The 27046-nt window shown below is 45.3% G+C and overlaps 1 protein-coding gene across 3 annotated transcripts in view; it reads right to left on the reverse strand.

The window, feature by feature from the left end:
- Window positions 1-27046, reverse strand: part of GALNT17 (polypeptide N-acetylgalactosaminyltransferase 17) — a 140994-nt gene that overhangs the window by 22686 nt on the left and 91262 nt on the right. For all 3 annotated transcript variants that reach the window (XM_084822974.1, XM_084822976.1, XM_084822975.1), the window contains exons 4-6: window positions 19985-20159; window positions 14675-14872; window positions 2944-3061 (exon numbers count right to left, since the gene is read on the reverse strand). In XM_084822974.1, coding sequence (XP_084679100.1) covers window positions 2944-3061; window positions 14675-14872; window positions 19985-20159 — 491 coding nt within the window. The remainder of the gene's footprint in view (window positions 1-2943; window positions 3062-14674; window positions 14873-19984; window positions 20160-27046) is intronic.

Below are 27046 nucleotides of genomic sequence, written 5' to 3' on the forward strand. Positions count from 1 at the left end.
AATAAAATTTTACCATATATTTTTTTTAAAATACCCTAACCCACCCCAAATGCCTGCCTGAACAACCACGTTTTTAATGCACGACGGAAGCTCATTAAAGAGGGGGCATGGCGGAGTTCCCTAGGGAGGGAGTTCCACAGAGTGGGGGCCACCACAGAAAAGGCCCTCTCCCTCGTCCCCACCAGTCTAGCTGTCCTGGCTGATGGGACAGAGAGAAGGCCATCCGAGGCTGATCTTGTTAAGCGGCCTGTCTGGTGCTGCTGGAGGCACTCCTTAAGATAGGCTGGGCCAGAACCATATAGGGTTTTAAAGGTCAAAACCAACACCTTGAATTTGGCCCGGAAAACAACTGGTAACCATTGCAACTCCTTCAGCACTGGAGTGATGTGATCTCGCCGGCGAGCCATAGAATCTACCCCACCCTCCATTTCTGGGTATGATGGCAGAATGTGATTCACCCAGTGGACTCACCCATTTACCAGACAGTGGTCCTGTAATAAGGTGGGAGAATGAAACGTTGAGAAGGGGAGAGTCATTGAAGCAGTTGCTGGGGGAAATGGAAGGTGGGGAGGAGAGCTGTTAAAGAAAAGGCAGTTGGAAAAAAAAGAGATGGGGAGAGAAGGAAGGAGTTGGCTTTGGGAAGAAAAGGTTTTAATTATTGTCTCGCCCAAGAGCTCAGCAAGGAACAGAACAGTTGTGAGGGAAGGTGGGAGGAGGAGGCCTGGTACATGAAAGATACCTGTGTGCATGCAGAAATGGGAATTTAGGAACTGCAAGGAGGGACAAAGGGGTGATTTAACTATAAAACGAGGGAAAACGTATTGTTATTTACTTGAAACCCACAGAGAAACTGTATTTATAGGCCGCCTTGAGTCCCAGTATTGGGAAAAAGGTGGGATATAAATATAATAATAATAATAATAATAATTTATACTGGTGTTGTGCTGAACATTTCTCCCACATTTTTTTGGCCATTCTCATTCTCTCCACACTAGGGAGAAAGACTTTATCTCATGGTCAACAAACCAGTTATAACTGCATTTATCTCCATCAGGAGCAGGTCTCTGGGGTCTAATTGCTCATTCAAGACCAAGTCCTCCCAAAATACTTTGCATTGCAACAGGGGTAGCTCAGAAGGATACATTGTGGCTGGAAAAATCCATTTCCACTCAGCTAATGTGAGGATTGCAGAGGGCACAGGGAAGCCTGAGCAGGGGTAACAGAGGCCCTCCCCTGTTGTATGACTTTTTTTCTGCCTAAACATGCATAGGAGTGGGCCCTTGTTTACCGTTCAGAAGCAATATGAGATCACATAAAAAAAAAAATAAAGATCCTAAAAATGGAATGTAAACACAATCCTCAAAATACTTACTTTGAGAGAAACTGCCTAAGAGGAAGCAGCAGAAGGATTTCAGCCTTACTGGCTCTTATCTTTCATCAAGAAAAAGAATGATCTAATTGAACTGAAACTGTTTCACCAACTGTCAAGAAATCCATTTTTTTTCCTTGCGTTTTAGCAGCTCATAAAGCTCCATTCTGTAACCTGAGCTTGCACATACTTGTTCGGCCCCCTGGGTGGGTTATAGAATCATAGAATAGTAGGGTTGGAAGGGGCCTATAAGACCATCGAGTCCAACGCCTTGCTCAGTGCAGGAATCTAGGTCCAAGCATCCTTGACAGATGGCTGTCCAGCTTCATAGAATCACAGAATAGTAGGGCTGGAAGGGGCCTATAAGACCATCAAGTCCAACGCCTTGCTCAGTGCAGGAATCTAGGTCAAAGCATCCCTGACAGGTGGCTGTCCAGTCTCACCTTGAATGCCTCCAGTGTGGGAGAGCCCACCACCTCCCTAGGTAATTGGTTCCAATTGGTTATCTCGGCTGCCTGGGGCTTCAAGACCAAAGTAGAACCCTCACTAATTGAACTCAATGAGTTCAGCTGAGTATTGGTGGGAACGTTCTCCCACCACCACCCCTACCTGAGAGCCTGGGCAGATTGTTCCTAGCTCGCTCATTATTGGCAAATAGGGATCACCTCTGATTTGTTAGAGGCTTCTGAGTATAAAACTCAGGGAGGCTGTGGGGGGAGACACCTTTGTTTTCATTTGGTTCCAGTTTGCACTTCCCATTGTCTGCTTTGGATTGCCAGCTTCCTGAAGTCCTGTTCTATTGCAGACTTGTGCCCAGGGCAGGCCCAAGAAATTTTGCTGCCTGAGGTGAAAGACAAGATGGTGCCCCTTGCCCAGTCTATGTACAGAAGCTGACTGAATTGGCAACTGAATCTTACTTAACACTGGCGATGGGATAGCGACCTCCATCACAGGCTATGTTTAAGGGATCCAAGACAGGTTGTCTCTCATACATCCTTCTGTCCTTCCACAGATGCAGACAGCCAGAGAGTTCATGAGAACAGCCAGGGAGCTGCAGCTGCTGCCCCCCTGCATGTGCCGCCTAAGTTGATTGCTTCACTCTGCCTAATGAAAGGGCCGGCCCTGCCCATGCCTTTGGTACATATATACAGATTCAGCCAGTTTTGTTGTTTTGCCCTGTAAATATTGTTTCCAAATCATTCTCTGGTTCCTTTGTATGTTATTCCCTTTTCCCTCTCCCTTTTTGTAAATAAATTTATCATCTATCTTAATTAAATGTGTCTGCTTTATTCCAATTAAGCCTTAGTACTAAGTCCGGAGCTTTCTGCTTGTTTATTGTTGCTATTTAAAGCTTCAGGCTAAAGGCTTTGAAATGGGGATTGCCAGCTTGGGCCCTTGTTTCATACGCCTTAAGGGTGTCCGGTAAGGTCTGAGATTCCCCTGGCTCAGGCTGAGCTGGATGTAAGGGGTTTGGACAGCTTACCCTTCTGGGTTGGTGTTCAATCAGAGCAACCCTTTGTCCCTGCTTACACTGGTGAGAGTTAGCATACCCCCCTTTCTCCCTTCATACCAACCTTAATTCCAAGCTCTATGTTCTCTCCACCATAAACATCCATTCCTGGATCAAGAAGGCCAATTTCTCCAAAGAACTTCCGGTTTACCACAAAAGAGCATCCAATCATAGCTGGAGTCCTAGAGAAGGAGGTAGAAAAAACACGCAAAACACATTCAATTATTTTTGTCAGTAATATTAGAATCATAGAGTCAGATAGTTCTTTGGGTCCAAGCCATGGTTTCTGATTTGCTGTCCAATTGCAACCTAAGTTTGTTGATACAGCCAAATAGAATCAGAATTGTAGGGGTTCCTGTAGGACATCTAGTCTAACCTTCTCCTCAGTGTAGGAAATCCAGAGCTAGAACATCCCTAACAGATGGCAGTCAAGCCACTGGTTGAAGATGTCTAGTGAAGTCGAACCAACCATCCTCCCTAGGTAACTGGATCTATTGCTGAAGAAGTTAAGAAGTTTCTCCTGATGTTCAGCTGAAACTTATCCTCCTGGAATTTAAGCCCATTAGACATTACACCATGTTTTAACTAAGGAAATTGGCTTCTTTCAGTTAGGGATGCTACTCTATATCATAGAGCAGGGATGCAGTCTTTGCCCCATTATCAGAAGTAAGGGACTTTCCCTTCTTCCCTCCCACTCTGCAAGTGGAGCTTTAAAGAAGACACTATTGGTGACAATGGAGGCTTTAAAAACCCAATTACAGTGGGGGCAGGATTTGAGGGAGCGCTGCTGGGGAAGGAAGGAGTAATCTTCTCCTCTCGAAGCCTGTGTCCTCCCAATCACTCTTCACCTGCTGCATTTGGGCTTAAAAAGCATGTTTATTTTATTTTTATTTTATTTTTAATTTTTACAATGCTGACAAAAGTATATAAAAAAGTATACAAACAAATAATAAGACCAAGTATTAACAATTTAAACAACAGAGAGTATAATCAAATTTACCAGCAAAACCAGCAAATATCACAAGATTCCCAATAATGCACACAAAAATGCTGCACATTCTCTTGATTCTTGTTACATCAAAGTCATGTTTTGTTATGTTGTTAATGTATTTGAAAATGCATGTAAGAATGGATTTTTTTTTTGGCTGGGCTGATTGAGAACTGTGCTTAAAAAATGCTGTGCTGAATTTGATTACTGTCTTCAAAAACGGTTTTAAAATGCATGGGTAAGCATGGAGTATTTCTTGGCTGGGATGAAATGGATTGCAAAGTGCGTTAAAAAATATGCTGTGTTGAACTGGATTACTGAGCTTCAAAACTGTTTTGAAATGCGTGGGTGAGACTGGAATAATTTTTAGCTGTGTTGAAATGGATTGCAAAGTGTGTTAAAGAACTGAGGAGAACCTGAGACATGCTTCTTCTTTTCTGAAGGCCTTTAAGGTGGAATCCTATGCATGTTTAGATAGAAATAAGTCCTACAACTCTCAGAATTTTTTTAAAGCATCTGGTTGGCCTAAAGAGCTCGTGTGTGTGTGTGTGTGTGTGTGTGTGTGTGTGTGTGAGAGAGAGAGAGAGAGAGAGAGAGAGAGAGGTTGGGGGAAGGGAAGGAGGCTTTAACCTTCTCAGTTTGCTTGCCAGGTTTAGAAATATTTTCTTGTTTAAACTATTTTTCCCCTGTTGCTTTTAAAAAGTGGGGCAACCGTACTGATTTCGTTTGTTGGTTTGTTTTGTTGGTGGAGTATAGAATTCTGACAGAACTACTACGCTGAAGCGACCTTGCAGGGTTGTTGTAAGGATTGATAAGCTAACGTACCTGGCTGGAACACTTTGAAATGTGATATCCAAGTGCTAAGGTTGATCTAATTTCCTCTTGGATGCAAGCTCCCTTTCTTTCTTTCTTTCTTTCTTTCTTTCTTTCTTTCTTTTCTTTCTTTCTTTCTTTCATTATTGCATTTATACCCTGCCTTTTTTCCTCTTGCAAGGAACCCAAGCTCTGCTTCTTTGGCTCTGCATCTGCTAACCCCACCCTCTTCCCCATCAGGGAGTTTTGCCAAAGGCATCCACTGGAAGGGGGCATAAAGACCTCCTCCTGTGCTTGAAAATTTACCACTACATCACAAGGCTGGCTGTTTGTTGATGATCTCGGTCTGGGCACGTTCAGAAACAGCACTTTCACTTTCTGAAACAGCTCCACGATGGACATATAAATATCTCATTGTACCAAAAAACCACAGGCCATTATCCATACCTACATGCCTCCAACCACCACCCTGGACACACCAAATAACCCATCGTCTACAGCCAAGCCCTGTGATGCAACCGTATTGGTTCCTGTTCTTTTGACACAGACTCACACCTACAGGATCTACTGCAGCCATTCCTAAAATCACAGTGTCCACCCAATGTGGTGAAGAAACTGATTAACAGGGCCAGACAAGTACACAGAAGCCACCTACTACAGGACAGGCCCAAGAGAGAATACAACAGAACTCCACGGCCAAGAGAGAATACAACAGAATTCCACTTGTCGTTACTTACAGCTCCCAGCTTCAACGCCTACAACACATCATCAGGGACTTGGAACCCATTTTGGAAAACAGCCCTCACCTTTCACAGGCAATAGGTGGGAGGGCTTTACTTGCATACAAACAACCTGGCAAAAGTTGCTCACATACACCAATGGAGCACCGCAAACAGACAGTGACACTGGAACCTGGCCTTGTGACAACGCCTGCTGCCAGCTCTGCCCCTGCATCTACCCAGACAACACTATCGCTGGACCAAATGGCTGCAGGCACACCATACCTACATGTCAGGATTCCTTTAGCCCCCACCTTATTTCAGTGCCAAAGACAAACACAGATGAGAGGCTTCAATCTACAGCTTTGACTTCCATTACTTCACAGGGACATACAGATGCAAATTCTCAGTGACTCTCAGTCTACAAAGGAATGCCTTCAGGGGGATTTGAAAAGTAGTTTAAGAAAGTTGCCTGCTGTTTGAAGAGGAAGGCAGTCTCATTAGCCTCACTTAAGGGCGGGAGGAACCTCTCTCCTATGAGGCTTCTGAGCACCGCTTCTCATGCAAGGCCAATCGGGTAGACCGTCTAAGTTCCGCCCCGGCCTTCTCTCTCTTTGCTCTGCGTCTGCGATTAGATCAGATTCTACAAACTCCCCCTCTTTCTGTTTGCTGTCTCTCACAGGGATGTGTGAAGAGAGACTCTCATCCTCAGCCAGCTGGGCATTTGTAACCTGAGAAGCCGGGCCAGTCCTATCTGGACTAGCCTGGGAAAAGACCTCCCCCATGTCTGGAGGTTCTCCTTCAGAATCTGAACTGCTTTCCCACTCCCTGCACTCAGAAACACCCCTGACACTACATGCCTTCAGCTACCACCCTGAACACACCAAATAATCCATAGTCATACAACTGCACATCCTCAAATGTAGTATACACCATCATGCGTCAGAAATGCCCTTCTGCCATGTGCATAGGCGAAACTGGACAGTCCTTATGCAGGAGAATAACTGGGCACAAATTTGACACTAAAAAAGGTAACATGACAAACGTGAGGGGAAGCATTTCAACCTTCCTGGTCATTCTGTAACAGATCTCAATGTGGCTGTCTTGCAACAGAGAAACTTTAGAGGCAGAAGTCAGCGTGAGACCTCAGAGTTGACATTCATCATTAGGTTTAACACCTTGGAAGCTGGCTTGAACAGATCATCTGAATGGTTTAGTATTACAGTGTGTAGAACCCAAGTCCCATTTTGCAGTTCACTCCCTTTAATACTGTAGACGTCTCTTTAAATTGAGACGGAATGTTTGCTTTCTACCTGACTATAACTGAATTGTCCATCTTGTTTCTATCCATTCCCACATCTGAAGAAGTGGATTTAGCCCACAAAAGCTCATGCCTTAGTAATAAAACACTGTTAGACTTTAATATGCCACCCTTTATTGTTTTCATACCACCGACAAACACGGCTGCCCCTTTGAATCGATTTCAAAAGGAGTATATTTCAAAAATGGATACATTTAAAAAAATGTACACAATTGATGCATACATTTGGGAAAAAAGTACATGTGGACATATGCACAGATTTTTTTTAAAAAAAAGCTCACAGTCTGATATGGACTGGAGTCGGAACGAGCATTGAGATGAAATTCAGAGAACTTTGGCCAGCTCAAGTTTTGCTGATTAGCACATCCCTACAATCACTGGAATGCGCCCCACAAGAGCTTCTACAGAGCTAAAGTACACATTATGGGTTTAGAGGCAGCATTTCTCTGATTATCAAATGCTGAGGGATTAACGTCACAGGAACAGGGAATATCCATATCACCCTGCAGTTGTCAACTACTCTGTAGCTTTTAGTTGGCCACTGTTGCAGCTTGGGACTAGATATTTGGACTGCCTGTCACTGTATGAACCTCAGAACAGAAAAATCAGTCCATTTCTGATCTGTGTCAGTTCTACATGTGTGCCATCATAACTCTTTCCATCCCATTCCTTGCATTTAAAAAATAAAAACATGAACACAAAAATATTTACATTTAAATTGTATACATTTCCCCTAAAATACACATTTTTATACACACTTCTCCACAAAATAATAGAATCATAGAATAGTAGGGTTGGAAGGGGCCTACAAGGCCATTGAGTCCAACCCCCTGCTCAGTGCAGGAATCCAAGCCAGAGCATCCCTGACAGGTGGCTGTCCAGCCTCGTCTTGAATGCCTCCAGTAGGGGACAGCCCACCACCTCCCTAGTAATTAGTTCCATTGTTGTATTGCTCTAACAGTTGGAAGTTTTTCCTGATGTTCAGCTGGAATCTGGCTTCCTGTCACTTGAGCCCATTCTTCTGTGTCCTGCACTCTGGGATGATCGAGAAGAGATCCTGGCCTTCCTCTCTGTGACAACCTTTCAAGTACTTGAAGAGCATACTTCATATGAATGTATTAAATGTTGTTGTTCAGTCGTTCAGTCGTATCCGACTCTTCGTGACCCCATGGACCATAGCACGCCAGGCCTTCCTGTCCTGCGCTCTCTCCCGGAGTGTGCTCAAGTTCATATTCACTGCATCAGTGATACTATCTAGCCATCTCATCCTCTGCCGTCCCCTTCTCCTTTTGCCTTCAGTCTTTTCCATCATCAGAGTCTTTTCCAGAAAGTTTTCTCTTCGCATTAGGTGGCCAAAATATTTGAGCTTCAGCTTCAGCAATATTAAATTAATATTAAATTAATATTAAATATTACATTAATATTTAATACATTAAATATTAATGTATTAAGCTGAGAACAGTATCACACAATTTGGAGAAGTGCACAATTTGAAGGATAATTGGGTTGTGATGCGCATATTTGTCTGGGAAGTGCGATTTAGATTGGTTTGCTTAGAAATGTAGAAATTCTCCAACATACCTATATGTGCCTATCCAGAACTTAAGGGCCTTCTGTGGTTGCTGTTTAGTTCTTGGGCAGTATCCAATGCTGCTATTCTGCTTTTGCATCTGATGTAACACTAGCATAAGTTACCCCTAGCACTATGCTAATAGCATAAGCTTGTGCCATGACCGTTCCAGGGAAACCCATCTATTGCTACTTCACAGATTTGAGGCTCAGCCCAGATTCAAACTGAGCCCTCATTCCAATCTTCACCACAACAGAAAGCCTAGCACTGAGAGAGAGGGAGGGAGGGAGGGAGAGACGACTCACCTATGTAAGGAGAATAATATATGTGTGGAATTTCCAGCATCTGTTTCCTGCATTGTGAGAAGACCAGATTCACCTAAGCTTAATACAAGCCATAGCCAATCTGTACAGGTCCCTGCACAAAAGCCCAAGGGATCTAATTTTGCAGCAACGAACAGCTGCTTTTTAAACAATCCACATAGATGCACCAAAATCTGTGCCTGATCCATTATACATGGAGAACAGGCTGTGTTTCTCTGCATTTGTTTCCCCATTCCAGTCATCCCCATTGTACAAAAAGTAGATCACACGTTAGCCCAGGAGATGCAACATTTATTTCTAAAGTGACACCCGAGTGGATGGCAGGAAGCAGGTTGTTAATGATGCAATGGGGGGGTGAGAGAGTGGGGGGAGGGAGGGAGTGGGAGAGGGAGGATGGATGGATGGATAGATGGATGGATGGATTTCTACAAGGAAAATAGACAGGACAGCTAGAAGTAGCTACTTCCAAACCATTTTTAAAGCATGGTGTTCGGGCTCATTTAGACTCCCATTGACTTGTAAGTTCTATATTTCCCCTCACTCATTTTCCCCCATTCGCTAACTCTTCTAGAGATGCTGGAAATTTTATTAGGTCTGCACTTTTAAGCAAGCTGACCTCATTCACACACACACACACACACACACACACACACACACCAGACTCATCTTTAGATGGGGACACAGTTATCTTTCAGATTTTACAGTTCTCCAGATTTTGCAGTGCAGTTCTCAGCTGAAAAAACGAAAACCATACTAGGGGGAAATGCCTACAAACATGTGTATGTTAGGGGAAGATGTGTACAAAAAATAAATGCCAATGCAAATAAATGCAAATGCAAATAAATAAATGCAAATGCATGTGCATGTGTGTGTTTTAAAATCTCAGACTGATGCAGAAACGGGACGGGAGTGGGACAGACTTGCAATGTGAAACAGACATGGACTTGAGATCGACTTTGTTAGCATGGCTGAATATTATAGCCATTCAGAAGGTGAGGCCATTACTGTGGAGGAGGATTGGCACCAAGGCTCTTGGGGCCTTTCGGGGTACTCCCTCTATCACCCATGAGTAGTTTTGGGGTTCCTGCTCCTTTCTATGCGGCTGCTTGTATAAGTCCAATGCACTCTGATGGCAAATCAGAAGGACATCTGAATATTATGGCAAAGCTCAAGGAGAGATGAAGCAAGGAGGAGGAGGTCCCTTGATATGAATCACTAACACTAACATAGTTATTCTGTCTCAGTAATAGGGACGTTGAAGAAATCTGTTTGGGGGGTGGACCTCAGTAAGTTTTCGCTGGCTCAGCCCCTGGACTCCAGCTGGCTCATCCGCAAGCTGGCCTGACCCTGCATGCTACAAGTTAAGCCAGCAAGAGGATATTCTAGGTTTTTTTTAATTATTATTATTTTGACAGATTTCAAGTTGTGCAACATTGCAGCTGCAAATAATGCAACTTGCTCAAAATTGCAGGCATAACTGGTGTAATTTGCACAAATTAGACCATGTACACCCACAGTTGTGCTATTTACAGCTGTCATTCTGCACATGTTGCAATTTGCCCCTGACGCTGATGCTGACACTGACGAAAATAATCAGCACAACACAATGGATTTCCGAGGTTTCAGGAACCAACCTGTTGCTAGGCTTTCAAATGCAAGCTGGGTCAGGGGCAGCACAGGGATTCATTGGGCCCCCAAAGGGCCAGATTTCCCTGTGACGGACAACCCTACTTCTGTCAGGGTTGTATCTGAGCCCATAGAGTCCCAAGGCAGCTCTGATTCTGAGGAGGAGATACCATTCGTGGGAGAGGAACTCTCTCGGACTTCAGAGACACAGCTGGAGGGGGAGACACCCCCTCGCTCACATCCCTGGGAGCGACAATCACCCAGGCATGGAAAGGGAGGGATAACTTGAGCTTTTAGACATGAGGCTCAGGGGCAGGCACAAGCGAGAGATTGCAGGAGCTGAGCTTAGGCACCCAGCCCGATTGGCTCGATGTCAACAGCTGCGCCCAGAAGCATCATGGGAGAGGGGGAGATCTTCCCCTCCCACCACTTAAGTTCAGAGAGTTGCCGCGTTTTTCCCAAACTGAGATCAACTGACGTCCTAACCCTTAGAAACCCCTAGATGGCTGTTCCTTTGTAGTTCCTCTGAGTCTCAGGCAATTAGCATCTGTATGCTTCATTAGGCTGAATGGAATTAAAGCCTTGGAAAGCAGCCCTTTTGTCTGAGTGATGATTCTGGCTATTTGGAGGATTCAGTGGGCAACGGGGGCACCCTGACAACTCCTTAACCGTTATACAAACATTACTTGATTTCAGTACATAAAGTCGTTTGGTGGCATTCTCTCTTGAACAAGCTATGGTTAACCTCCCACAAGTTCATGCTTGTCTATTTTCTCAGATTAGGGGTGAGATATGACCTGGAACATACTTAGTAAGACTAAAATCTCTGTATGCTATTATCAAGCAAGCTTCAACTGGCTGTAATCAGTTATGAATTCTAATGGTTTGCTCTGTATTTTGTTATTTTAGCATAATAGAATAGACACACACACACACACAAACACACATATATTCCTCTGACTTTACATAGCTTTTGGCAAACGGCCACTGAAGCACTTCAATCCATTTTCTTTTCAAGTTCTTTTTCAAGTTCTCAGTTAATGGTAAAAATAAATAGTTAAAAAAAAAAGTAACAGTTGCTTCAGGCTTTTGTTGTAAGCTATTATTTTATTGCATTTGCATCATGTTTCTTTAAATAAAACATGTTAACTGAGAGGAACAGGAGAGAGCTCTGCTTCCTACAGTTTGTCATATAGGCCAGAAGGTCTTTCAACCTATTCCTACTGACAACTGGGACTGACAACTGGCCCTTCTGCCCCCTGAAGCTCTTTAAAAGGCCATACTCTACTGGTAGTCTAACTAGCAAGGTCAGGGGATGTTTCCTTTTAGAATCATAGAATAATAGGGTTGGAAGGGGCCTATAAGACCATTGAGTCCAACCTCCTGCTCAATGCAGGAATCCAAGTCAGAGCATCCCTCACAGATGGCTGTCCAGCCTCGTCTTCAATGCCTCCAGTGTGGGACAGTCCACCACCTCCCTAGGTCATTGGTTCCATTGCCGTACTGCTCTAACAGTCAGGAAGTTTTTCCTGATGTTCAACTGGAATCTGGCTTCCTGTCACTTGAGCCCATGATTCCATGTCCTGCACTCTGGGATGATCGAGAAGAGATCCTGGCTTTCCTCTCTGGGACAACCCCTCAAGTACTTGAAAAGCACTATCATATCTCCCCTCAGCCTTCTCTTCTCCAGGCTAAACATGGCCAGTTCTTTCAGTCTCTCTTCATAGGGCTTCGTTTCCAGTACCCTGATCATCTTCATTGCCCTCCTCTGCACCCTGTCCAGTTTGTCTGCATCCTTCTTAAAATGTGGCGCCCAGAACTGGGCTTGCATGTGATTGGCTTTATTTTTGTCCATGATGGAATTATTACTTAGTTGTTTTGACACCAATGTTTTATTATGTATTTGTCATGAACTTGTTCTGACTTTGCTTTAATAGGAATGCATTGCATAGGAATGTATTGTTTTCCGCAATGCTTTGTTGTGAATGGCTCTGAGCATGCTGTATGGAAAAGTGGTATACAAGTATAGTGATTGATGATCTGTATCAAAACAGATACAGAAAAATAAACAATCGTTTTGTCTTCCTGATGAAGTTCAGAAACAATACCATATTCTGGAGTTGTTAAAATTTGCTATTCCCCATTGTTTGCAAGACTTATCTTAAGCTGTATGCATACCTATGGAGTGTGCATCACATCAGGACTGTTAGGATGTTTGGGGATACGCCCTCTGTCACCTGTGAAGAATTTGGAGGCACCTGCTGTTTCCTGTGGGGCTGCAGGTATCATTCTAATGTATCCCAATGGCCATTCGGAAGTACAGGCCATTTGTAAGGGGGGAGGAATCTGTAAGCATGGACATAATCCTGGCCAGTTTTTGGACCCCCCCTCCCATGTCTAGGCCATTTGAAACTGGTGCTTATAGATCATTATGTATGACGGCAGTCAGCTTTTTATTGCATTCCAATCTCTTTGTCTATTTGGAGACGATTCCTAGCAACTGCTGTGTTGAAGTCATAGGAGTTGTTCCCTAAAACCATGCTGTTAATAAGTATTTTGATTTGGAGTTGTTTTCTATGAAAAAAATAAATGTTTATTTTTTCCAGTGGGGGCTGGACTCGATGGCCTTGTAGGCCCCTTCCAACCCTACTATTCTATGATCCTATGATTCCATGAAGGGTATGTTGATTTGAAGATGAACCCTAAAATCTTCCAGTTATTTCCCATGGCTGTTAGGAATGAACCAATAACTTTCAATGGCCAAATGGTGCTCACTTGAGTATGTCTGTGACAAAATCACCTGCTTGTTATGTTAACCGGTTTGATTGCATTAATTAATAACATCGTGTAAATAATAAGCTATTATTTCATTTGTTTTGAGTTAAATCCATGTGCCAGCATGGTCTTTGTTTATGCAACTCCATACATGAGCATTAATTAATAACATCGTGAAAATAATAAGCTATTACTTTATTTGTTTTGAGTTAAATCCATGTGCCAGTATGGTCATGGTTTATGCATCTCCATACATGAGCATTAATTAATAACATCGTGCAAATAATAAGCTATTATTTTATTTGTTTTGAGTTAAATCCATGTGCCAGCATAGTCTTTCTTCATGCAACTCCATACATGAGCATTAATTAATCACATAGTGTAAATAATAAGCTATTATTTCATTTGTTTTGAGTTAAATCCATGTGCCAGTATGGTCTTGGTTTATGCAACTCCATACATGAGCATTAATTAATAACATTGTGCAAATAATAAGCTATTATTTCATTTGTTTTGAGTTAAATCCATGTGCCAGCATCCATACATGAGCACGTAATAGTCAGCACCCACTTCCCAAAGTAGAAGTAACATTGACAGTGATAAATCTGACACACTTGGTACTGATTGTGGCTGGGCAAAAGGTTAGCTAAGTCAGTAGGTACAGCTGATTTGGCAATGATGTCCCTCTCCTGAGGCTTATCACCCTAGGTATGAGAAGGGGACGGCAGAGGATGAGATGGCTAGATAGCATCACGGATGCAATGAATATGAACTTGAGCACGCTCCGGGAGACAGCACAGGACAGGAAGGCCTGGCATGCTATGGTCCATGGGGTCACGAAGAGTCGGACACGACTGAACGACTGAACAACAACAAATGAAGGGATAATAGGGGAAAGCCTGAGTAAAGGAGGGATGGATGCCACAACGTCCCTTCCTCAGCTGTCACCTAGCAGCAGCCATTTCATCAGGCTACCTGAACATTTTCTAACCCAGCAGGTAGCTGTGATACTGGCAATCTGCACCAGATGTGGATTTTAGTACAGTTACAGATCCGAGTGAGTAGGTCTTCAATTTCCACATCTCTTCCTTGCCTTTTAGTAGAGTTGTGCTAACTCACCCAAGTCTGCCTTGTGACCTGCTCACCAGATCCCTGCCCGCTGCTGGACTTGTCTCATGCTGGGATGCCAGCTGGATGGTGGCCTGCAGGAGACCAGTGAGTGCTGTCACTGCCGCCACCACGAGCAACCGCGTCCCTCTCTGCCGAGCACTGGCAGAGAAGGGTGCAGTTGCTCTTGGCGGCAGGATGGGAAGGCTTCCCATCCTGCCGTTGCTGCTCAGCAAGGAGCGGGGGCTGCTGAGCTTGCTCGACTAGGCATGGGCCAAGTCGGGCAAGAGCAAGAAGTCACACACTGGTGTCTGGGGGTCTGAACTGGCAGGAACCCACTGAGCTCAAGCACCCAAACCGACACTCGCAACATCCCTAGTTTTAAGGAACTCTTGAATTCCCAAGGGCCCCCAGTGTTCCTGAATGCCCCAGTGTTTCTGAATGCCCAAGGACGCCCAGTGTTCTTGAATGCCCAAGGACACCCGGTGTTCCTGAATGCCCAAGGGCCCCCAGTGTTCTTGAATGCCCAAGGATGCCCAGTTTTGCCACCAACCTGATTGGTAATGAAGGATCTCCAGCATCCCACCAATCCTTTGGTGGGCTAATGTACATGCACCACAGCTCCCAGCTGTATCCATGTGCCGAATTTTCATAGCGCTGAACCTCAAATGTATCTTGCTTGATATTGTCAATAGAAGGAAGGATGACCCTTTTCCGGTTTTCTTGGATTCGTGAGAGAACTGGTTCAGCCCTGAAAGAGAAAAGCAAAACAACTAACTCTGCAGGAGATGGACTTCTTATATGCCAGTGCAGAAATTATGGATTAGATGCAAATGGTTCTAGTGGAAGGTGAACATAAGAAGCTGCTTTGGATTGAATCAGAGGTTGTCACAGAGAGGAAGGCCAGGATCTCTTCTCGATCATCCCAGAATGCAGGACACGGAATAATGGGCTCAAGTGACAGGAAGCCAGATTCCGGCTGAACATCTGGAGAAACTTCCTGACTGTTAGAGCAATATGACAATGGCACCAATTCCCCAGGGAGGTGGTGGGCTCTCCCATACTGGAGGCATTCAAGATGAAGCTGGACAGCCACCTGTCAGGGATGCTCTGACTTGGATTCCTGCATTGAGCAGGGGGTTGGACTCGACAGTCTTGTAGGCCCCTTTCAACCCTACCATTCTATGATTCTATGATTCCATCTAGCCCCATATTGTCTACTCTAGCTGGCAGTGCCTCTTGGGTAGGTGTCATTCATAAGAACATCAGAAGAGCCCTGCTGGATCAGACCAAGGGTCCATGTAGTCCAGCATTCTGTTCACACAGTGGACAACCAGCTGTCGACCAGGAACCCACAAGCAGGACATGAGGGCAACAGCACCCTCCCCGCCCATGTTCCCTGCCAACTGGTGCACATCCTGCCTCTGGTATTGGAGGTAGCATGGAGCCATCAGGCCATGTCCCTTTCTGACCCTTTAAAATAGAGATACTGGAGACTGAGGCCGACATCTGTCATATGCCAAACATGTGCTCCCTCTACCACTAAAATATTTCCTGGCTGCCTTTCAGGGCAGGAGCCCTCCCAAGGTGGTGTACAATGCTAAAACACATAATAAAAACCAATGCAATATTAAAACCAGCAAAAACACAATAAAAAACAATAAAAACATAATAAAAATGGCAACAGCAGCAAACAGTCTAAAGAACAGCCAGCATCAGCATACAACAGAAATAACGGCAATTGCAACCACAGCCCACTCTGCTAAAACATAATCAAGAGAAGGGCAGAGCAATGTAGTATGCTTTCAGGGCCTTCTTCTAAGCCTGTAATGATGGGGCATGGCAGATCTCTGATGGCAACTTATTCCAGAGGTGTGGGGCCACTGTGAAAAAGGCCCTCTCTCGTGTGGATGCCCACCAAATTGCTCTCACAGCTGGGCACATGAGAAGGGCCTCTTTTGCTGAGCTCAAAGAGCAGGCAGGCTAATATGGGTGAAGGCAGGCATTCAAGTAATTTCATCTCAAACCATTCAAGGCTTTAAAGGTCAAAGCCAGAACTTTAAACTGGGCTCAGAAACATACTGGTAACCAGGGCAGCTGGTGCAGTATAGGCATTATTTTATTTATCTATTTATTTATTTCATTTCTATACTGCCCAATAGCTGAAGCTCTCTGGGCGGTTCACAAAATTTAAAACCAAAGAGCACACATTAAAATAATACAAAATATATAAAACATTAGAACCACAGTAAACAATACAACCAGAAGAAAACCAGAAGAAAACCTAGCAGCAATGCAGAGATTTAAAATACAGATTTAAAACAGCAAAGCTAGAAGTCTAAAGAGCTAAAATGCTAAAATGCCTGCGAAAATAAAAAAAAGTCTTCACCTGGCTCCAGAAAGAATACAACGTAGGTGCCAGGCGAACCTCACTAGGGAGCTCATTCCACAGCTGGGGTGCCACAGCAGAAAAGGCCCTGCTCCTAGTAGCCACCCACCTCACTTCTTTTGGCAGGGGCTCATGGAGGAGGGCCGCTGAGGATGGTCTTAAGGTCCGGCCAGGCACATATGTGAGGAGGCGATCCTTCAGATAGCCTGGTCCCAAGCTGTTAAGGGCTTTGAACGTTAATACCAGCACTTTGAATCGGGCCCGGAAATGGACTGGCAGCCAGTGCAGCTGGAAAAGGACTGGCATAATATGAGCTCGCAGGCCAGTCCCTGTTAACAATCTTGCTGCCCTATTTCGGACCAGCTGAAGTTTCCGGACCATTTTCAAGGGCAGCCCCACGCATAACGCATTGCAGTAATCCAGACAAGAAGTTATCAGAGCATGGATAACTGTAGCTAGGCTATCTCTGTCCAGATAAGGGCGTAGTTGGTATACCAGCCTAAGCTGATAAAAAGTGCTCCGTGCCACTGAGTTCACCTGTGCCTCAAGGGACAGTTCTGGATCATTATATGATTGAATCGCCTTGCTTCCACCAACGTGGGATGGCTGCATTCTGCCCCAGCTGGAGTTTTGGAACTGTCTTCAAAGACAGCCCCATGTACAGTGCATTACAGTTGTACAGCCCGGCCATCATTAGTGCATGGATAACTGAAGCGAAGTCTCTCCTCTCCAGATAGGGTTACAGCTGGTGTACCAGCCTAAGCTGGTAAAATGCACTCCTGAACATCTCAGCCGCCTGGGCTTCCCAGTTAGCTCAGAGTCCAGGAGGATTCCCAGACTGCCCACTTGGTCTTTCAGGAGGAGTGCAACGCCATCCAAGACCAGTTGGAAACCTCCATCCAGAGTAATTGGTTTCCCAACCCACAGTACCTCTGTCTTGCCTGGATTCAGTTTCAGTTTGTTTACCCTCATCCATCCCAAAACAGCCTCCAGACACCAGTTCAAGAGTTAGACCACTTCCCATGGCTGTTAATCAGCAGGCGGACAGTTACAAAATGTGTACATTTCAAAACGAATGCATTACAGAAATGCATACATTTCCAAATGAGCACATTTCAAACATGTGTACAAATACAGTTTAATTATGGGGAAAGTATGCATGTGTTGAAAAATGTGCACAACTGATGCATGCATTTGGAAAAAAAATATGCATGGAAATACATACAGATTTCCACGCAAAAAGAAAAAAAAACAAAGTTTGCCATCAGTTATAGGCTCGAGTTGGAACGATTCGCACATCCCTATTTCGTACCAAGGTGCATGCCTCTCTCCTCATGCACCATGAGATCTTCTTTGAAGGCCGTTCTTTGAGCATCCCTGCTGAGTGACAAGTAGCCAGCAACTACAAAAGACAGGGCCTTTTCAGTGGTGGTGCCCTGGTTCTGGAATGGCCTCCCGGAGAGCCTAGTGTGGCCCCTGGTGTCATTTTTGCAGACTTCATTTCCCAGGTCTTTGAATCTGTCTTAGGTTTCAACCAGCCTTTCCCAACATGGTGCTCTCCAGATGTGTTGGACCATAACTTCTATCATTTCTGAACACTGGCCATGCTACTGATAGGAATGGAAGTTCAAAACATATGTAGGGGACCAAGTTAGGGAAAGATGGCTTAGGGCGCAATCCTATGTGGATACCTAGCAGCCTCCAAATTCAGAGGCTGACGAGTATCCAGTGCAGGGCAGGAGGACAGCACAGGTTATCTTTGCCTTTGCGCTCCAGCAGCCCTGTATTTCTGCTAGACAGGCAACTTCCCCTGTTTGATTCAGATATCGAAACAGTCCGTTATTTGTTGTCAGATCTGGATGCAGCAACTACCTCTAATGTATCAATATTTGCACTAACAGCAAAGGAAATTAGAGTCAATTTTGTTGGTATGCTGGAAAAACCTGGGAACCTAGGGTGCGTGCTGCACATTATGCATATTGTATTTATTTATTGTATTTATTACATTTATATCCCACCTTTTCTCCCTCTTACAAAGAACTCAAGACGGCTTTCACAGTCTTACTCCTCCTCTCCATTTTATTCTCACAACAACCCTGTGAGGTAGGTTAGGCTGAGAGTCAGGGACTGGCCCAAAGTCACCCAGTGAGCTTCCATGGCTGAGTGAGGACTAGAACCCAGATCTCCCAAGTCCCAGCCAAACGCTCTAACCACTACACCACACTGGCTCTCAAGCATATACTTCTTTTAATTTTTATTCCCTGGTTACGTATTTCTTGAAGCGATATTCCTTTCATCACAGCCTTCGGCTTGTACAATAAACGTGTGAAGTTGAAGGCTTGCGACAATTCCTGGGTTTTGTGTCACAACACTTCATTTTCAATTTATTCATATAAAAGGGAAAACGTAGATGCGACACACAAGCTAACAAAAGAACAAGCCGCAGTGACGATCTTCAACTAAGATACAGGCAAAGTACATTCCACTTAAACAAAACTGGAAGCTCTGAATGTGCAAGCAGTAAGCCTATGTGCTGGGGAACATGGGTGGGAGGGTGCTGTTGCGCTCATGCCCTGCTTGTGGGTCCCTGGTTGACAGCTGGTTGGCCACTGTGTGAACAGAACGCTGGACCAGATGGACCCTTGGTCTGATCCAACAGGGCTCTTCTCATGTTCTTATGGTGGTCTGAGCTCCAAAGCAGAAAACTACTCTTTGGAACCAAAAGAAAGAAAGTGCTGGGGGGGGGGGATTTTATTTGTGGCAAGCCAGCCTCTCAGTTATAAATAACAATGGAAATAATGATTTAAATAATAATTGAAAATCTTAAGGAAAAATAAATAAAAATCAAGAGGCAGGGAGCCTGGCAGACACCAAGAGAGGCCCCAGACTTTGACTTAGATTATTACTGGTTTTATTTCATTTTATTAGGTTGCAATCCTATGGCTGCTAGTCAGTGGCTAGATGGCCATAGCATAGGTCAGTTCCCAGGAACCGACCTCAGGGACTGCGTTGCGAGGTCGGTTCCCTGAGAACCGACCCTCAGCCCCTCCTGCACTGCGTTGCAGGCAGTGAGGAACAGCCCTGTGCTCTGAGCTTGGAGGAGGAGTGCGGAGCGGCCAAAATAGGGCCTGGAGGAAAAGGCTATCAACAGCTACTAATCCTGATGGCTGTATGCTCCCTCCAGTATCAGAGGCAGTGTGCCTGTATACACTAGCTGCTGGGGAACATGGGCGGGAGGGTGCTGTTGCACTCATGTCTTGCTCGTGGGTTTCCCGTGGGCAGCTGGCTGGCCACTGTGTGAACAGAATGCTGGACTGGATGGACCCTTGGTCTGATCCAGCAAGGCTCTTCTTATGCTCTTATGTTCTTAATGTAGAAATAAATAATGCTCATATTGATTTAGAGAGATAAATTCTTCTATTTATGAGTTAATGTTGGTTAACCAAAGCTGGGAGTCTTTTGTGCTTTACCTACCAGCCTGCTGTGAACTCCACATGTGCGTCAAAGAAGCCAGTGATCTGACCCAATGCGACTTTCCAGCCTTCAATGCGAGCTCGGATCAGGCCTTCCCTTTTCTGGTTGCGTACTACCTTCACAAGGCCAGGGTACCGCTTGTTGACGTACTCTTCAAGGGGTGCCTTCAACTCCTCTAGAAGAAGAAGAAACCCAAAGAGCTGAACAGATGCGGGAACTTTGTGGGTCCAGCTGGGATGCTTGACAGTCTCCCGTGGCTGTTAAACAGCAGGCGGACATTTACAAAATGTGTCCATTTCAAAATGAAGATATTATAAAAATGCGTACATTTCCAAACAAGCACATTTCAAACACTTTAATCATGGGAAAAGAATGCATGTGTTGAAAAATGTGCACAACTGATGCATGCATTTGGGAAAAAAAATGCATGGAAATGCGTACGGATTTTCACAGAAAAAGAAAAATGCAAAGTTTGCCATCAGTTACAGACGTGAGTTGGAACGATTCACACATCCCTACTTCAGACCAAGGTACATGCCTCTCTCCACATGCACCATGAAATCTTCTTTGAAGGCCATTCTTTGAGCGTCCCTGCTGAGTGACATGTAGCCGGCAACTACAAAAGACAGGGCCTTTTCAGTGGTGGTGCCCTGGTTCTGGAATGCCCTCTCAGAGAGCCTAGTCTGGCCCTTGGTGTTATTTCTGCAGGCTTCATTTCCCAGGTCTTTGAATCTGTCTTAGGTTTTATCCTCGCTGTATGGAGTTCCATTGGCAAACAGGGTACCGTCACTTGAGGGGGCCCTGGGCAAAGTGGACCGATGACTCATGTTTAGCTTGTGGTCTACTGAAAGCTTTTCACATGTAATGCCAGAAACTAGGTATGATGCAGGCACCCATATTTGTGCATCTGATTTTTCCTACCTAAATGCAGAGCTCTCATAGCTTTATTTGCTTAGCACTCTTTTTTCTATGACAAATGAGTCTCAAGAAGTTGAAATGGCCGTAACTATGGTCATGCCAATTCAGACAGAATGCCAAGCCATAGCTTATGCAAATCACAGGTTACAAGCCAACTGCAAATCATCGTTTCAGAGTCTGGTTTGCTGGCTCACCACAAATTATGGTTTGCCAATTCGAACACCACACCGAATTAGTAATGTTGCCGACATTGCTAATTCCCTGACTGGGTACAGAAATTTTCTTCACTCATAATGGTTGTACACAAGGCTGGCCCTAGGAGAAATAGCTCCCTGGGTGAGGAATGCCTTTTGTGCCCCCCCTAGGCATGGCGGAGAATTCTGCCATGGACTCCAATGAGGCCGGATTCTTAGAATCCGCCCCCCCCCCAAGTCCATGGCGAAACAGACCACTCACCTCTGCCACCTCGCAAAGTTCGCGCCGACCGGATCCTACCTGCCGCCGCCAGGTCCAGGTCCATCCGCTGCCAGACTGTGGACACAAATGGCGTCCGGCATAGCGGACACCATTTGCACCCCTGCTCTTTGCCGTGATAGGCTACGTAAAGATTTACGTAGCCTATCATGGCAAAGAGCAGGGGAACAAATGGTGTCCGCTATGCCAGATGCCATTTGTGTCCACAATCCGGCAGTCCGGCAGTGGATGGAGCCGGCCGGTGGCTCTGTGGACTCGCCGCAGAGCGGAGCCGGCCAGGGAGGATTCTGGGGGGGAGGAACGGATCACCTTCCCCCCCGCTGACCCCCCGGTGGACTCGGGTAGGTGGGGTTCATACACCCCTAGTGCCCCCCGTCAGATTTGCAGTGCCACCTAGAAGATTTATGAGGCCTGATGCAGGTGTGATGTCCATCAAGAATGAAATGGCTTAGAACCTTGATCTCTCAGCCGTTGTGCTACAATTCGCACAAGCCAACGTTCAAAAAGCCAGATCCTGAGCAGTAGAAGTGTGCTCAGCAGAACACAGGAGAACTATCACAACTTTTACTTAAAAACTTTTTGTGTTGGGTAGCAGTTCCTATCCTTCGGTAAGCATTCTTTATTTTAGAATAGCCATTATTTTTATCTTTAAAAGTAATAAAGAAGAGAGAGAGAGAGAGAGAGAGAGAGAGAGAGAGAGAGAGAGAGAGAGAGTCCAACTGACCTCTTAGAGCTTAGGGCTTTATTTTATTATTATTTCTATAGTGCTTATAGTGTTGCCAATATTTGAAGTGCTAAGTGGTTGGTAACATTGCCCCAAAGTAAAGTGGTATTCCACTGATTTTTACCCAGTGCAACCGACTTCAGAGTGGAAACTGAAAAAGACACATACCTTAAAGCTAATTGAAGGAAGATCATTTGAGAAAACTCTCTGGAAAAGACCCTGATGCTGGGAAAGACTGAAGGCAAAAGGAGAAGGGGATGGCAGAGGATGAGATGGCTAGATAGCATCACCGATGCAATGAATATGAACTTGAGCACGCTCCGGGAGAGAGCGCAGGACAGGAAGGCCTGGCGTGCTATGGTCCATGGGGTCACGAACAGTTGGACACAACTGAACAACAACAACAACCTACACAACCTGTAGAACCTTGAAAGACAGGTGACAGACACTTGCTTTTTGCCACCCTAGCTCACTGTGGACAGGACATTAATGAAACACCACCACTGAGCTCAGCTCGGAGTCCCCCTCAGCTCACCACCCCGGGTGACCACCCAGTTTCCCCACCCCTAAGGCTGGCCCTGGTTGTACACAATACAATTTGAGTATTATTTTTGTCCAAGATTTGGACATAAATTAGATGAAATGTTAAGGCAATATGATAGATTGCGGCCAGCATAATGAGTCAATTTAGGACTGGGAGGGGTGACTTAACCCTCTCCATGACTCCATTCCAAATTGAGTCCATGGGACTTCACTTGTACCGAACCATAGTTAAGTTTCTGCAACCATGGCTTGGTGTGACGTCTGAACAGCCTCCATCTGACATCCCAAAACAAGCCTTGGGCAGTCTACTTTATAGACAGCCATTCAACAGGTTCAGCACCCCACCACACTGAGGTGCAATGGTAGGGAAAACTCCGCCCACTGAATTTCTGTCATGAACCTGTTAAAAACACCACTGTGTCACTAAGCAATCAAGGAGGCAGCCAACACAGTGCAACCAGCTAGTAAATTCTAATTACTATGGCATACAATGAAGTATTTCATTGTGGTTAGGGATGCCAAACTGACAGAGGCATGGTTTTCATCCAATACGTAGAAAATATGTTGCTAATTTAAGAAAGGCAGTAAATCGACAGAGGTTTGTGTTCAATGGACTTGAGATTTTTTCATTCCCCAGATGTTCTGCCTATGTTAATTTCTGGAGCCTCTAGAGCAAGGGTGTAGACCATCTGGCCCATTGGCCTAATTAGACCTGTGGGCCACCATGATCTGGCCCACACCCGAGGCTGAACTGCATCCCCTCTGCCGTCTCTGATAGCTCCTTCCAGCATGAAGAAAAGAAAGAAAAATAGCAGTGACATCAGGGAATGGGGCAGCACTCCTGCCATGAACTCAGGTGTGGTGCCAACCCCCTGGTGTCATTCAGACTGGTGTGCAGGATGGGGAACACTCTGTTCTGCACCCTGGCTCTAGAACATCATCTGATCTCAGAAGCTAAGCAGGGTCAGCCCTGGCTAGTACTTGGATGGGAGACCGCCTGGGAATCAGGCTTCCTGCACTGAGCAGGGGGTTGGACTCGATGGTCTTGGAGGCCCCTTCCAACCCTCTGATTCTATGACGTCAAGCAAAGATCTCGTCTGATCTCGGAAGCTAAGCAGGGTCAGCCCTGGTTAGTACTTGGATGGGAGACCGCCTGGGAATCAGGCTTCCTGCATTGAGCAGGAGGTTGGACTCGATGGTCTTGCAGGCCCCTTCCAACCCTATGGTTCTATGATTCAAGCCGCGGTCTCGTTTGATCTCAGAAGCTAAGCAGGGTCAGCCCTGGTTTGTACTTGGATGGGAGGCTGCCTGGGAATCAGGCTTCCTGCATGGAGCAGGGGTTGGACTCGATGGCCTTGGAGGCCCCTTCCAACCCTCTGATTCTATGATGTCAAGCAAAGATCTCATCTGATCTCGGAAGCTAAGCAGGGTCAGCCCTGGTTAGAACTTGGATGGGAGACTGCCTGGGAATCAGGCTTCCTGCACTGAGCAGGGGGTTGGACTCGATGGTCTTGGAGGCCCCTTCCAACCCTATGGTTCTATGATTCAAGCCACAGTCTCGTTTGATCTCAGAAGCTAAGCAGGGTCAGCCCTGGTTTGTACTTGGATGGGAGACCGCCTGGGAATCAGGCTTCCTGCACTGAGCAGGGGGTTGGACTCGACGGTCTTGGAGGCCCCTTCCAACCCTATGATTCTATGATGTCGAGCAAAGATCTCATCTGATCTCGGAAGCTAAGCAGGGTCAGCCCTGGTTTGTACTTGGATAGGAGACTGCCTGGGAATCAGGCTTCCTGCACTGAACAGGGGGTTGGACTCGATGGTCGTGTAGGCGCCTTCCAGCCCAATGATTCTATGATTTCAGTGATACAGATGTTTCACCCTAAAGCCCTGGAAGACAACAAGAAGGACTAGGAAGAGACACATGAAATGCTAAGAATTGGATGTATTAGTTAAATTAGTTGTCTTTGTAACTGCCTTTATGTCACCGTGACCGAGCATATAGGCTATCCACTGGCTTACGCACGTGGCCTAAATAAAGTACTGCAGACCTCTTTTCCTGTACTCATTTTATAATTGTTTTCTTCCCCAACTGTTCTCTCTGAAAAGCCTTAGTACCTTGACTGCCGTAGCTCTAACCGCAACAGTGCTCTAGGCATCATAATCTAGTCTATCCAGGCCTGAGCCGGTCATGTGTGCTCACGACCTAGTTTCTTAGAGCAACAGCCATCGATTTAGACATCGAGTGCTCTTTAAGTTAAAATCCCCACATTCGCTAATTAATTCCCCATTGGAGTGCATATAGTAATATTAGTGACTGAATGCTTATTGCAAACAAGCTAATTCCCGAAGTGATCCCTATGTACATTTTGAGTTTTATGTAGGGATGCTGGACAAATCCTCTGCGTACTCCGATAAGGCTGGATTCCCTAGAATCCATCCTGTGGGGTCCACAGCAGACCAGCTCCCATTGCCTCTGTGCCCACCAGACTCCTCACAGGATGATTTCCAGATTGTAAAAAGACAAGGTCTCTGATGGCGGCTGCCATTTGCAGACCTTTGGAAAGCCACGGCTTTAAATCGTTGATTTTATGCCATTTGCATCCATAAGGCACTTATACTTATGTAAATTGCAGCCATAAAAGCCCTTTTACAGCTGCAATTTATGTAGATGTGTTTTACAGCCACAAACGGCGTAAAGTAAGCAATTTGGGGTTGTAACTTTACCCACCACTACTACTGCTGGTAGGTAAGGTGGAGGGAGCTCACTGAGGAAGGGAGAGGCCCACCAGAGGGAAATTCCCCACCAGGAGTGGCAACTATATTTAGGGATGTTGGAAAAATCCACATCCTCCTCCTCATTATTATTATTATTTGCATTTCTATACTACCCCATAGCTAAAGCTCTCTGGGCAGTTTCATGAACCTGACCTATGGATTCGACAGCAGACCGGCTATTTCCCCTGTTGGGTAGATTCTGTGGACTTGTGGACCAATTTTCTAACTTTGCGCAAATTTTGTCATAGAAAAATACGCACTTTTTAAAATGGCCAAACAACGCTTTCCCCCCACAGGCTAAAGCATGAACATGCACATTTTGGGGGATTTGCACATTTTCACATGGTACAATTGTGTGCAAATGTAAATTTGTGCAAATTCGGGGGGAAACCCAATTTTGTGGATGGGCAGACAATGGTGCCTGACATTCCATGAAACATGGATGAAATGGATTTTACACAATCTGTACATCCCTACATATAGTCAGCCCTGTTGCATAGAGTACTGGGTGAAAGCTGTAGGTCCTTTACATGACACTGTCATCCTCCAGAGCCTCTCCTCTGCTTTGCAACCATTATCACAGGTTTGTTTGTTTGTTTTCCTAGTGAGGAAAGCCTGGTATTTTTCTCAGTGTTGTTATAGAAGCCTCGTGTAAATGTGCAATTCCACTATGCCATAGCGCCACCTAGTGGTTGTGTAACTGAACACACAGAAAGGCAGGGAAAGGAAACCCCCAGAAAAAAGCACGTGTAAAGGAGCTGATCTTAATCCTGCAAAGAATCCAGAAGCAGAAGCTCGGTAAAGGTGTGGGTTGAAAGCCACATGTAGAAAACCCAATTGTGAGAGGCAACCAGGGACAGCTGCAAGGAAGTTTCAAGTAGTTTGGTGTCTGTGTGAGTGTAGCTTTGACATAAAACTCTTCAGGGGTTATAGGATGTCAGAATGAAGATGTCAGGGGACAACAGATCCTCCCCACCCCACCCAGGGGCTATAAAGAGTGGCCAAAGGAATGTTGTGTGTGTGAGTATGCAATCACAAAGGCAACCTGGTTTTCAAAAAATACCAAGGAGGTAGTCAGCCTGTGCATGTGAGGACTCCTCCATGAAAAAGAGTAATATTCACACAGAAAACTGGCCTGTCAGTGAGTAGACTAGGCTAGAATCCTGACATGTTTGTTTTCTATGTGCAGGGAATTTTCATAGCCTCCCCCAATCTGCTGCCTGCCAGGTATTTTGGGCTGAGCTTGTTCTCTTTCAGGAAGTAGAAGATGTACACTACCGTTGCCTCCCCACCTCCCAACAACAGACTGAAAACCACACTCTGCAGTGCAACTGTGTAAAAATGCTCAAAATAAATCCAAGATTCATATAAGGGATCCATTTTGTTGGCTCCTCCAGCTATCCTCTTCTCTCTTGGAAATCTTATCTCAACAAAGATGATCAGGGGACTGGAAACAAAGCCCTATGAAGAGAGACTGAAAGAACTGGGCATATTTAGCCTTGAGAAGACTGAGGGGAGATAGGATAGTGCTCTTCAAGTACTAGAAAGGTTGTCACAGGGAGGAATGCCACCATCTCTTCTCGATCATCCCAGAGTGCAGGACACAGAATAATGGGCTCAAGTTACAG

This window comes from Heloderma suspectum, chromosome 16 (genome assembly GCF_057233095.1).
Source record: "Heloderma suspectum isolate Gila_16-S chromosome 16, 16-S_ref, whole genome shotgun sequence".
Lineage (NCBI taxonomy): Eukaryota > Metazoa > Chordata > Lepidosauria > Squamata > Helodermatidae > Heloderma > Heloderma suspectum.